This window comes from Gallinula chloropus, assembly GCF_964237585.1.
Source record: "Gallinula chloropus genome assembly, chromosome: 2".
NCBI lineage: Eukaryota > Metazoa > Chordata > Aves > Gruiformes > Rallidae > Gallinula > Gallinula chloropus.
Window position 1 is genome coordinate 77,514,105 of NC_140086.1, and position 12,091 is coordinate 77,526,195.

A 12,091-nucleotide genomic window follows, 5' to 3' on the forward strand; every position below is an offset into this window, starting at 1 on the left:
CAAAGGAAATGAATGCAGCAATACCTGGCTTAAGGTATGAAAGTGGGATCCAAGACACTTAAAGTGCTAAAATTCAAAGGAAAACTGTGGAAGTAATAAATAATTTCAATTTCACAACAAAACCCAAAAAGAATGCTCAAAGGGGCCCACACAAATGCACAAAACATGAGGGACAAAGGGGAATGGAAAAGGTTATTTCTGCCCTGATCAGTGATAATTCTGAAAAGCCTACTATAATTTTTCTGTGATCAAAAGTAATTTAATGATAGTCTTACCCTAGCAATGACACCAGAGATGAACACCGTTGGTTTAGGCGGGCTGGAAAAAGAAAAAAAAGAAAAAAAAAAAAGAGATAATTTATACAAAATATTAGAAGACATAAATGAAAAATACATCACATATACAACGAACTAAAACAAAAAGTGGCATTGCTGGCAAGTTACAGAACACTTCAAATAGACATGACAAATTTCCTCTTCAAATGACTACTGGCTTACTAGTACTTAGTGCAGCCAAGAACAGACCTGTAAGCTTTGGCTGCTATTACTTCCTGTTTGTTGTGACAGCAGTAACAGGCTAGCCTAACACCCTGTTCCTTGCTCAAAGCCAAGAGTCTTTGTTTGTTTGCATTGCTTGCTTAATCCTCAAATTTTATATATAAGCTGCCAGCAGTACTTTAGTGTATTTGTACTGCAACAATGAAAACTGTAGCTGGACTAAACTCACTGCTGTGATGGAGAATAAAAGTCAAGTTCATATCTGTCAATCAATGGATTAAGATTGTGAGTCTCAGAAAAAAACAACACCCAGTACTTCAAATCACAGATTTTTCAAGCAGATATTTATCTACTCTATTACACAGAAGTAGAATCATGTCTGCAATAAAAACAAAATCTTAAAAACACGAAGCAAAGTCTGTACTGCTTTTTCATTTTGAGACCTTCATGCATGCTAACAGGAACAGATTCTCCAAGGGCAGAATTCAACTTGGTCAGCAGGGCTCACCCATCTCTTCAACTGACCACTGCCACATGGAGGCCAAAGCATGGCTACATCTAATGGGTCACCCGGGCAGTGGGCACCACCACAGTCTCTAAATTATAAATGCTCAGCAGCTGCAGTGGTCTCCTGGGCAAGTAAACCCAAACGTCTGCATGGAGTCTGCAGAAGGACTGGGAACAGGAGCTCCAGCAAATCTCCACAATAGAGGTCATACTTCTGTAAGAAAACCACGTAACCTGAGGCACTGCAAAGGGAAGGAGGGGGTGGAGGTAAAGCTGTGCCACCCTCTGAGCATGTCCATAACCCAGGACTCAGAGCAGGGGCTCCATTAACGTGGACAATGAGAAGGATCCCTACCCTGTGGTGTTATGGTTGACAAGGTTGGAAAAACACAAACCAAATGACTTATTAGAGCAATGATGCTGATTATTATCATGCACTTTATTACCACTAGACTGCCTGCAAAGATTTATTAATATGTTATGTGAAGTTAAGGTAGCAAGCAGCACAGTATTACATCTTGATATAATAGTCTAATAAATATTGCCTGAGCCCTGCTTCAGTCACTGCATTGCTACACAGCCTCTGAACATCCTGGTTATCTAACAGGAGCCATCATCCCTTTGAGAAATTTTTTGGAAGTCAGAAAGGCAAGATTAGAGAGAAGGAGAAAAGTAGGAAGTTCTGCTCTGAAATGCCTCCAGGTATGAGCACCAGCGGTATTTCCTGTAATGAGAAAGAATACCTTGATACTGTATTAGACTTCTGCAATCTAATTTTCAGTTAGTATAAGCTAATAACGAGTAAAGATCAATAGCAAACTTTTCATTTCATCCTCACTGATAATTGAGCCAATTAGTACGTTACAGTCTGCGTGAGATTTCCTGGATGCTGAGGAACAAAGAAACAACTCTGAGAAAACACAGACGTACTGCAGTGGCTCAAGGTACCATTCATAAACTACTAACACTGTGACATTATAAAGGAAATGAACAGCAAATGGGGGGGGAAAAAAGTGTGGCAAGTTATTCTTCAACTGTACCTAGAATCTGGCTTTAGTCACACTCGAAGAAACAGCTATTTGTTTGACATTGTGTTATTAACAGTATTGGAGAGGGAGAAATTCAAATAAAATGGATTTTTTCCTTATATTCTTACTATGACCTTTCAGTGTTTGCTGTGCTTGGATGATGCATGAAATTCAAATCAACATTTCCCAAAAAGAGCCGGCGTTTGCTGAACGTGCTACAGCTTGTCTGCTGCGCGCCAGGCTCTACTGTCTGCTCTCTGCTTGTTGCTCTAAACAAGAAGTTAAATGCTCCATGGGTTTGGCCAAAAATGCCAACTGGAAGGAATCTCTTGCACAATGGCTGTTTCAAACACAGATTTTCCCGCCGCCAATCCTAAGTGTTCTCAGAAATCCTGGTCTCCTGACCAAAATTTGACGCTATTAATATTCAAAGGATTGAGCTTGCAAGTGACAGGGTCCCTGGGTACACAATAAAGCTGGATAAAGTTAGAATATTTGGTACATTTTCATTCTTATTTTCCTTAACAATATGTTCTGTTGTTTAAGGATCTAGGCTGAAGATACTGTAAGAATAATTTTAGGCTCAGTTAAGTTAAAAAAACAGTTTGAGGTTTGTGTTTCAGGTCGTACGAAAGAATTAATCAGCACATCTTTATAAAGAAAACAAAACCCAGCAATGCTATTTTCCTGGTAAAAACTATATCCTTCAGTTAACTGTGTAATGAAATAAAATATTTAGTCTCATGTCACGCAATTGGTTCTGGGAGGGTCTTCAGCTGCAATGTTCTAGGAACAGGACACACAGGGTTATCCTGTGTGTGTGATAAGTACTAAATCCCTTGTACTAACTCATGGAAGGTTTACCTGGTACATTTTAGGATAGCACAGGGCAATTCACAGATGCATAGGGAACAGCCTAATGGGAAACCAGAGCAGTAAAAATGTATCTACACGCAAATACAGCTGGAACAGGCTTGTCATCGACTTGCACCCGTGTTCGTGTCTCCACAGCTTTCTGACTGGACTCTTACTGTATTATGCTAGATGTCCAACTTCCAAATGGAAGTACTAATGGAAACGCTGACACGGCTTCCAGCTCGAGTGTCTCTGCTCCCCACCCACAAAGATCTTTCACGGAAATCCCGGCATTCATTCCTGGTTGACCTGAGCTCCCACACTGGACCGCAGGCGCTCGCTGTTATGAGGCTTCGCGTCTTGACTTAGAACTGATTACACAGGCAAAATGCTCCACTCCTATGAAGACACACCAGCCTATTAGGAAGCTCATTTTCATGCATTAATTATTCCCTAGCAGGAAGAAAGACAGAAAGCTGGCCAGAAACGTGAGTGATTGAGGGTGCCTGTATTTATTTACGTTCGATGTTAAAACAACTGACTTTCCTCCCATTTTTACTGGATTATATTGTCCCAGAAAAGATCTTTAGAAACTTAATATGATCAGTTAACTTTGATGGTCTATAGAACCAGAATCAGGCTAAACCACATATAACCACACATCCATACTACTGAAAAATTGAACTGATCAGAGAAAGGCCTGGATAATCAGTCACTGATTCACAATGAGTTCATTCTTAATGGAAGAAATCTTTCTACACGTGAACTTCTTTGCAATAAATTCAATCTCTGCTGCCAGACTCTCAAACCATTGGCATTTGTCGATCCAGGTTCGCTGCCAGGGCCATAGTTCTGTAATCTACTGGGACTGCCGTGTTGCAATGTCACTATCTTTCCCAAGGACCTATCAAAAATAGAACCAAAACTGGAGAGTACTATCACTGCTACGTCTGTAAAGCACTTTCAAGTGCTTTAAATTGTATTGGTGTTTTATGGCAAAGCACAACCTACATTTCCAGTATTTTGTAAGCTGCGATGGTTGCTTTGAGGATATACTTAATCTGATGAAAATCAGTTTGACAGATGTTGTTTTGACGATGCAGCACTCCTTTGTCTAGGCATCAGTAAACAAGAAAGCAAAAAAAAATATTACTTTCTGACAAAAAACGGATTTTGTTTGTGCATATATGTGCTTTGCAGATATTTAATGCACACATTTAAAGTTAAGTAATAGCCACAGCCAATATTCCACAAGGAATGCGATGGTGAGTTTGCCAAGCCTGTTTAGAGTGTGTGTCAATACTTCCAGAGCAAATCCTTATTTTATTACAACATATGGAGAAAATGAACACATCTGTCAAGATCTGAGTGTTCAAAGAACTTGCCCTGATTTTACATGGGCAATGCTGCTAAGAACTGCACCTGTTTAACATCAGATTCTCTACTGGATTCATTTATCCTGATTGTATTCCAATAAAATAAAGATTTCTACTATTTCATAATACTTAAATAAGGGCTTTATCTGGCATTAGAAGTAAATCACAAAAAAAAATGAAAATACTTGAAAAGATCATTAGCTAGGCGGAATGAGGCATTAATAATACTAAAATCTTATGCCTTCACCTTAGAGGGATTGGTTAAACTGAAGTCTAACAGACATACTGTAAAGACCAACAGAGTGACTTTGGAATTACTGTGAAATCTCCTACAGAGAAGAGAATTTATCTATCTTGATTTAAATTAGAGGAATGGGATAAGTTAGTTTTCTAAGTTCAGAGGGAATTCGACAGTTATCGGGTAAATCCACCCATAGCGCGGCGCACGCACGCACCCGGGTACATAGGGAGGCTACTCGGGTTCACCGCTCTTTCAGAGTGGTCCCAAATTCAGGAAAGATCACAGTCTGTTCCCAGAGCTGCAGTGGTGGGGTGAGGGGAGTGAACACCTGCAGCCACTCTCCCATCCACAGCACCTGAATTGCCTACCACACCATCACCTGATGGGATGGATCTGGATCTGAATCTGATGACAGTTCCCAGGGCAGGTGGGATGGCAGATCCGACCCGGAGGACGGGCTATGAGCATCCCTCACCGTGAAATCCAAACCAAAAGCCTCCGTTTAGAGCTGACAAAGCAGGAGAGAGAACCACACATACGCATCATTCCTTTCCACACAAACTGTAAAAGCTCCTGAAATGGGAAATGGGTCTCACTGCAGCCAGCTGGTATAGAAGGGTAGCACTCTGTGTCCACTGGTGAGCAGGAACACCAAAACAACGTGCTAAGACTAAGTAAAGAATGAGAAAATGCAATGGAAAAACAGTACCTCACAGTATACCTCATTTAAAGCACCGTATTCAGTCCAGGAACAGCAACAGTAAAGAATGAAAGCAGAAATAGCTGTGAGAGCGTGGAGACCTTTCTACATGAGGAAAGAGCTAACAATTATTTGTATACAGTATACACAAGAGTGGAGAACGTTGTTCTCATTTACCTTCTTTATAGTATGTGCAACACTTGAACAAAGTAGTAGACACACATTTAAAACTATTAATAGCTGATACCTTTAAAATATCTTAGAATGAAATGCAGAACCTCCTGAAAAAAGGTTCTCCTGAAAAGAGTCTTTGTCAAAATAGGTAAAAAAAAATTAAAATATTTAAAACTACATTAAACACAGTCTAAATGGAAATGTTTCATATTTGTCTTTTCGTACTCATGAAATTTAAATGGTATGTCTTATCACTGGCAATCACCTTTTGATGTTTAAGTAGACCTGGCAAGGAGACATGTAAAATACATAAATAATAGCATGACATGTTTTTCAAAGACTTAGGAACCACAAATCATGTCACAGTTTCTAACTACCACAGGTCAATGGTACAGTCTGCAACCTGGAGTTTCCTTCCTTCAATCAAGCCATCCAGTGGCATGTACAGGATGTCACAGTTGGCCTTCAGCTGGGAAAAGCAAAGAAATTCCCCCTGCCAGGCTGCAGGCTCAAGAGGCACCCAGGCAGCGCCTGGAGCTGCGCCCAACTCTCTGAATCACAGACAGCATGCACCTCACCCTTCTGGCACCCCGAAACAGCAGGGCTTTGAAAAATGAACAGAACCTTCTACTGAGCAGCTTGTCCTTTATTTCCTTGCTCATTTCCAAACAAGCACATCAATCACTCTTGTTAACAAGTTGCTTAGGCAAGCATAATGTAAAAACATTTATGAAATAGGATGATCTGCAGTTACCCACTGATCCCCCAACTGTTGCCTAATTAGAGCAAGTTTTGCTATCTTCTACCTTGTCCTGGCATGATATTCCATCTGTGAGCAGAAAGTTCTCAAAATATTCGAAGCAGAATTTCATCTTCAGTCAACAAGACTTCAGAATTTAATCCTGCCCTTATCTTCCTGGAATTAGATGTATTTTGGCCAGTTGCTCAAACCACCCAGCTTAATCTTCAAGGCTGCTCGGGAATTGATATTTTCTGGTTATGAAACATAAAAGCTAACTAGTCTTAGTTTCAGTCTAATGCCTCTTTAAAGATGCCCAGATACTTCTTTATAGGGGTGCTTATTTGAATTTCCATAGTTGCCTTTGATTTTGGCATTGTCTGTGAAAATAAATTCCAAGATGATTAAAAACACACCGAGATGATTAAACCCACATTTCTCAGCAACAAAGTCGAACTAACAAGCACACCGCTCATCAGCTCGCCTGAAATACTTTCCCATTCGTTATAATACATTTAGGTTATTAATTTTCTGGACAGAAAAGTAATAATTAGTCTGACTGACTACCGGAGGGAAATATTCTAGCTGATTGCATGGGGACATACAGTATCTGATCTTCTATGATAATTTATCCAGTTGAGGTCATTCGTTTATCTGCCATGGCTTTCGAACCTGTAAGATCACCCACAGGATGGCACTGTTGAACCTCTGAGTGTCATCTACAGTACGTAGTGAACTGCCTCAAATTCAGGTGCTGTGGCAAATCTGAAAATAAGCAAAAAGCAGTACTTCCCCTTGACGCCAGATCTTGATGAAATGCAGTACATATACACACGTGAATTCATACACATCCCTACAGACAGTACTTTTGGAAAACAGCTTTCTCAATGCAGAATGTTAGTCTGTGCCCCAATATACCCCATTCTCCTAAATTGTTCCTCTTCCCATACAGGCAAAATTAAGGCAAGTTTGAAGGAAGACCTCAAAACCCTATCAGGAAATTTTAATGACTATTTGTTTTGCTATTCACACACAAGCAAATTAGGTGTCCTGATCTTTTAATGAGGTGGTAAATCACTAGCCATTATATGTAATAGCAACTGATTGACATTCATTGTTCTTACATTCACTGTGGATGCACTGCAGCATACAACCTGATTAATCTCACCAGCCTCTCATTCATCTTTGTTTTTAGTGCATGTGTTAGCCATAAAATAAAATTATTTAAGAAAGATATCCACCATCTCTTACCTATATTGTTGTACATGACATTGCTATCCGAGAGTAAATTTCTCTTTCATGCCTTCTTCTGATCACAAAATGAAGATTTAAGTATTTCACCTTTTCGAAAGACTCAGAGGGTTTAGAAATAGTCCATAATTCTCTAACTGCTGGTTCATTTATTAGAGTTCAACCCTGTTATCACAGCACCTACATTAGCTCTTAGTGAACATCAATGACAAACTTCTCACAGGCAGCGACTGCAGCAGTAGCCCACTTACTGTCTGCAGCCACTTAACTGTGGAAAAATGAGAGCGATGAGAACTGGCACGAAGCAAGCAGTCCTGACACAGTGACACAGCTGCAGGAAACCCTGCAATAAGGAATGAAGGAGCGCAGGCTTTCAACAGCTGCAAAATGGTCAGCAAAGACCATGGGGGGAGAGGAGCAAATCTTCCATGTACTAGTCAAGTGCTGCATGTACCCCCATCCTGCAACAGCAGCACGCATCCATACCGAGGATACCAGTGGCTCAGCAACCCCCAACCTTTCCTCTTCAAACCCAAATCTTGCTTTCCGATGTCTCGAGCTATTAACTATGAAGCCCATGTGCATCTTTCACTGTCCTACTGCTTTGAACAACTGCAGCATCATTTCTCATTACCCCAGACTACACTGCAGACACAAAGTCCAACATGCATGCGTCTGCACAGATGCTACATCACCTTCTGCAGCCACAGCACTGTTCTGAGGAGACTTCTCAACAGAGTTTTACTCCATTCAGAACAGGTTCCATTCTGCAGTCATACCCTGTTATGTGAAGCTCTCCAAAGGAAATGCAGACTGAAATTAGTATTTTTTTCACTTCTCTGGCTGTTCGTGCCTCTGCCACAGCAGAAAAGACTGTGATGAAGTTCCTGCCTATTTCAAGGCTGCTCCTGGGAAAGCTCTGAGCATGATAAAGGTCACTGAGGAAGGTCATGAAGATACTCTGGTAGTATCAGATCGTGTGCTGAAGATCGTTTGAGCCAGCTGTATTGGCCAGGAACTTGCTTTAGTTCAAACCCTGCCAAAGTTATTGACACAATTCTCCCTGTTTTCCAGTGGCAAGTAGCATTTCTAATTGCATAAATCTCAGCACAGGAATAAGAGAGCAGTAAATCCTAGATCCTGGGACTCCTCTTCCGACACAGAAAACAAAGGAAGTGTTCTTTAAGTATCCAATCTTACATTTATAGCTCATAAAGGAGCAACAGAAGACAGAACTAAAAAAAAAACCTGTTTTCAACTTAACGGCTTACTTTTAATACTAAGAAACCACTTAACCCCCTAACAACCTTAGCCCAGCTAGGTTTTTAATCTGATAAAAGACAAGAAACACAGTTCTCTAGAAGGGCTTCAGACAAGGGCTCATCTTTGTTTAAATGAACTTGGTGAAATTAAATTTCTCCACAGGGAAACTGACTTCCGTTGCCCTGAGAGAAACCAACCACTTCATTCCTCCACTACCATTACCATGCCTGCTACTGAGCTATGGCAGCTGGAAAGGCAGCATCTTAATTTTCCATCTAGAAACATCCAGTCACCTGAATACAATCCGAACAAGCTGTTTCCTCCATAATTATCTTAAGAATTTAAGGCAGGAGGTCAACATCAGATATTATTACAATCATCTGCAAAACTTCCACTGAATTCAGCAGGCCCAGAACTTGCTACCAAGAAAATACATGGAAATCCGACCTTGAAGAAATCAATAGCAATGGGATTCAAAGCATTACAATCTGAAGGATTTCAAGAGGAGTTCCTAGATGGCAAGCTTTCACTTGCTGTAAAATAAGTGCCTGGCTTTTAAAAGCCATAATAAAAGCTGTGACAATGCAAACGGGTAACAGATCAACGTGCTGTTAAATCCGAATACAGTTCTACAGTAGCACCCATTCATTTCAGTGGCACAGAGAAATCTTAAACCAACTACAAACTCCTGAATGTCAATACCACTAGTGATTTTTCTGTTAATCCAACAAAAACTACTGCTAATTTTCTAGTTGGGTCTGTTAGCTCTGTCACGCCCTTGTGCTCCATTTGTTTGAATGGCTTTTAATTGCTTTAATAATAGCCAAAGCAGTTCATTTCCTTAAAGAAGTACTACAGTGCCTACAAGATGGCAGCTAACCTTGTGGCAACATTTCCTTCTACCATACCCAACAGGGTTAGATTACATGTGTTTCCTGCTAGTGTTGCATAGGTAGCTTTGCCTCTTCACTTTGCTTCTACGGGACAAACAGATCCGTCTCTCCAAGGAAGGACAAGGAAGCAGGCATGCACAATCTCTGCTGAGTTTAATTAGACAGCGATGCTGTTGGTGCTTTGTGCTGGTAGCCTGGGCTAGTATTTTGTACTGGCCTTTCCTGTGGAGAGCACAACAGAAAATAGAGAGACACTAAAAATGATTCACTCTATCCACTGCCCAGTGGCACAGCTCTGGCTGGAGTGCTGTCTGAAGTTACGCTTCTGTAGCTCCAGATGAAGGGTGTCTTCAGCAAGAACAGAGTCTTTCCAAAACATCTGCGTCGTGGTTGTACCTCTGGCCACTGTCTGGATGTTGTAACCAGTGACAACATAGTAATGGGAGTTGACTTAAGAAGCCATCAGCCTACTCATCTCTGGTAACAGGGACAACAGGCATAAGTAAAACGTACTTCTTATTTCAAAAGTAGAGTGCACCTGTCTTAAGTATCAATTTAGGTGAGATTAGCAAGAACTTTTTTTCTGCTGATTCCTTGGCTCCTCTGTATGCTTCAAAAAGCCATTTCTGTCATCCTCTGTGTACTTAGACATATAAACATTTTAATTGCTTTTTATTTGCTAATGAACCAGGATATGACTTTTGTAAAAGTCTATTAACATGCAAATTCAGAGGTCACTTTTACTTTATGTAGTTCAAAAGAGTAATGGAGTCCCAACAGATTGGTGTGAAAATTAACGAAAACGTATGACACCACAATGAGATTTTCAAACTATTATTAGGTGGAAATAATAACTGCCACAACAAGTGCATCTTCTATCATACATGTAGCCAGGTGTACACATGTGTGAACACTATACTGCATCACTTTTCATAATGTCAGTATGACTTACTGACAGCTTATTCTTTTCAGATTTTCACATTTTGAAGAAACATTTTGTAAATATGAGACATTTACACTACACACAACCCCCCCCCCAAACTCTATATCTCATTACCTCTTGGTTCCATTACCTTTTCTTATTTCCCTCCTCCCCACTAAGACTTCGGAACATATAGCTAAACCTCTGTGTCATGCTGACTCTATTTTAAGAATTCAGTATAAAACACATCCCCATTCAGTTTTCATTACAAAAGCAAGTGGTTAGAGGGAGCCCAAGACCTGCAGGAGCAGCAACCAGAGGAAATTTTAAAATGCTGTTTTCTGGCAGAGGGTACAGGGGAGATGATGACCTGGTCCTTCTCTCCATCCCTCTGCTACCTCTAACAGCCTCTCAGCCCCCAAGGGCTGCTTCCCAAAGCAATAAAGTTTTTTGTCATTTTAAACAACAACATGATAACTGTGTGCAACATTAAGTTAATCACCAAACTGTTTCTTTTCTAAGGAGTGATGACTTGGTATAACAGATCTCCAAAGCCAGTGCTTTCTTGAGAAAACACCTGTAACTTACAGCATAATCACTTCACATGTAAACAGAGAAAATAAGGAATTTGTAGCAACCAAATTTTGCTGCAGACTGGAGTGTAAGATGATGCACTGCCTGATTCAGCTGAACTCTTCTGAATTCACATGATCTCTAAAGCACCTGAAAACCTCTGCAATGAGAAGTCTTAAAAACACTTCAGAGGAACTGCACCATTTTGGATCTTAACTTTCTTCTTTTTTATCAAAGACTTCAGCAGAAAATTACACATATACCAGCTGGAGATGCTGAATCAAATACCACGATGAAGGGATTCAAATGGTTAACCTGCTCTCATCTGGAGAGTGTACCATGAAAGAGTGTGAACAATGAGAGCCAAAGAGAGTAGAAATCATACTGTGTGTCTCAGAGACACGTATGTGGAGAAAAGTCTCTCACTCCATTAAAGGTTCTAAATTCTGGTTTCATAACTTGCAACACAGATAAGTCTTAGAAAAAAATGTCTAAGTTTTCATTTAGTTGAAAATTAGAGATGTTATTTGAACTTGTTATTTAGATATACATTCTGGAACATAAAATAGCGAAGATCAGTGGAAAGCAACAAGCTAGATATACCAATAGCATATTCTGGGAAATAGTGTCCATCTATGGTCACTCTTTCTCAGTCTCACAGTGATTCCCAGAACACCTAACACATGGTAAGTACAAATTAAGTGGTGGGGCTGGACTACAATTCAGGCTGCTCCCAGCCACATAATGCTGGGGGTCCAATGAATATTCACTGTCCGATGGGGGCTGAAAAAAATACAGTTAGTAAGGTGGATTAATACAGGTTTTCAGCCACAACCTGAAATTCATGTTTAAGAACCTAAAATAAGAACACAAGAAGTCAAATGTATACCTAATACTTTTACTGCTTTTAGTTGCATTCAGCTATAATGATAATCCTCCTTTCATGTTACTTCCTGAGATGACACTTGATAAAACGGGTATGTGCCAACTCTTAACCAGCAAACCAGTTTGCACACTCCTTTTATGTCAGATACCTGCCCATTCATTTTGAGTTTATCACCACAAAAAAAAA

General features: G+C 40.2%; 1 protein-coding gene across 1 annotated transcript in view; it reads right to left on the reverse strand.

Moving 5' to 3' along the window:
* DAP (death associated protein) overlaps window positions 1-12,091 on the reverse strand; it is a 52,418-nt gene that overhangs the window by 3,995 nt on the left and 36,332 nt on the right. The window contains exon 3 of the mRNA XM_084260234.1: window positions 276-318. Coding sequence (XP_084116360.1) covers window positions 276-318 — 43 coding nt within the window. The remainder of the gene's footprint in view (window positions 1-275; window positions 319-12,091) is intronic.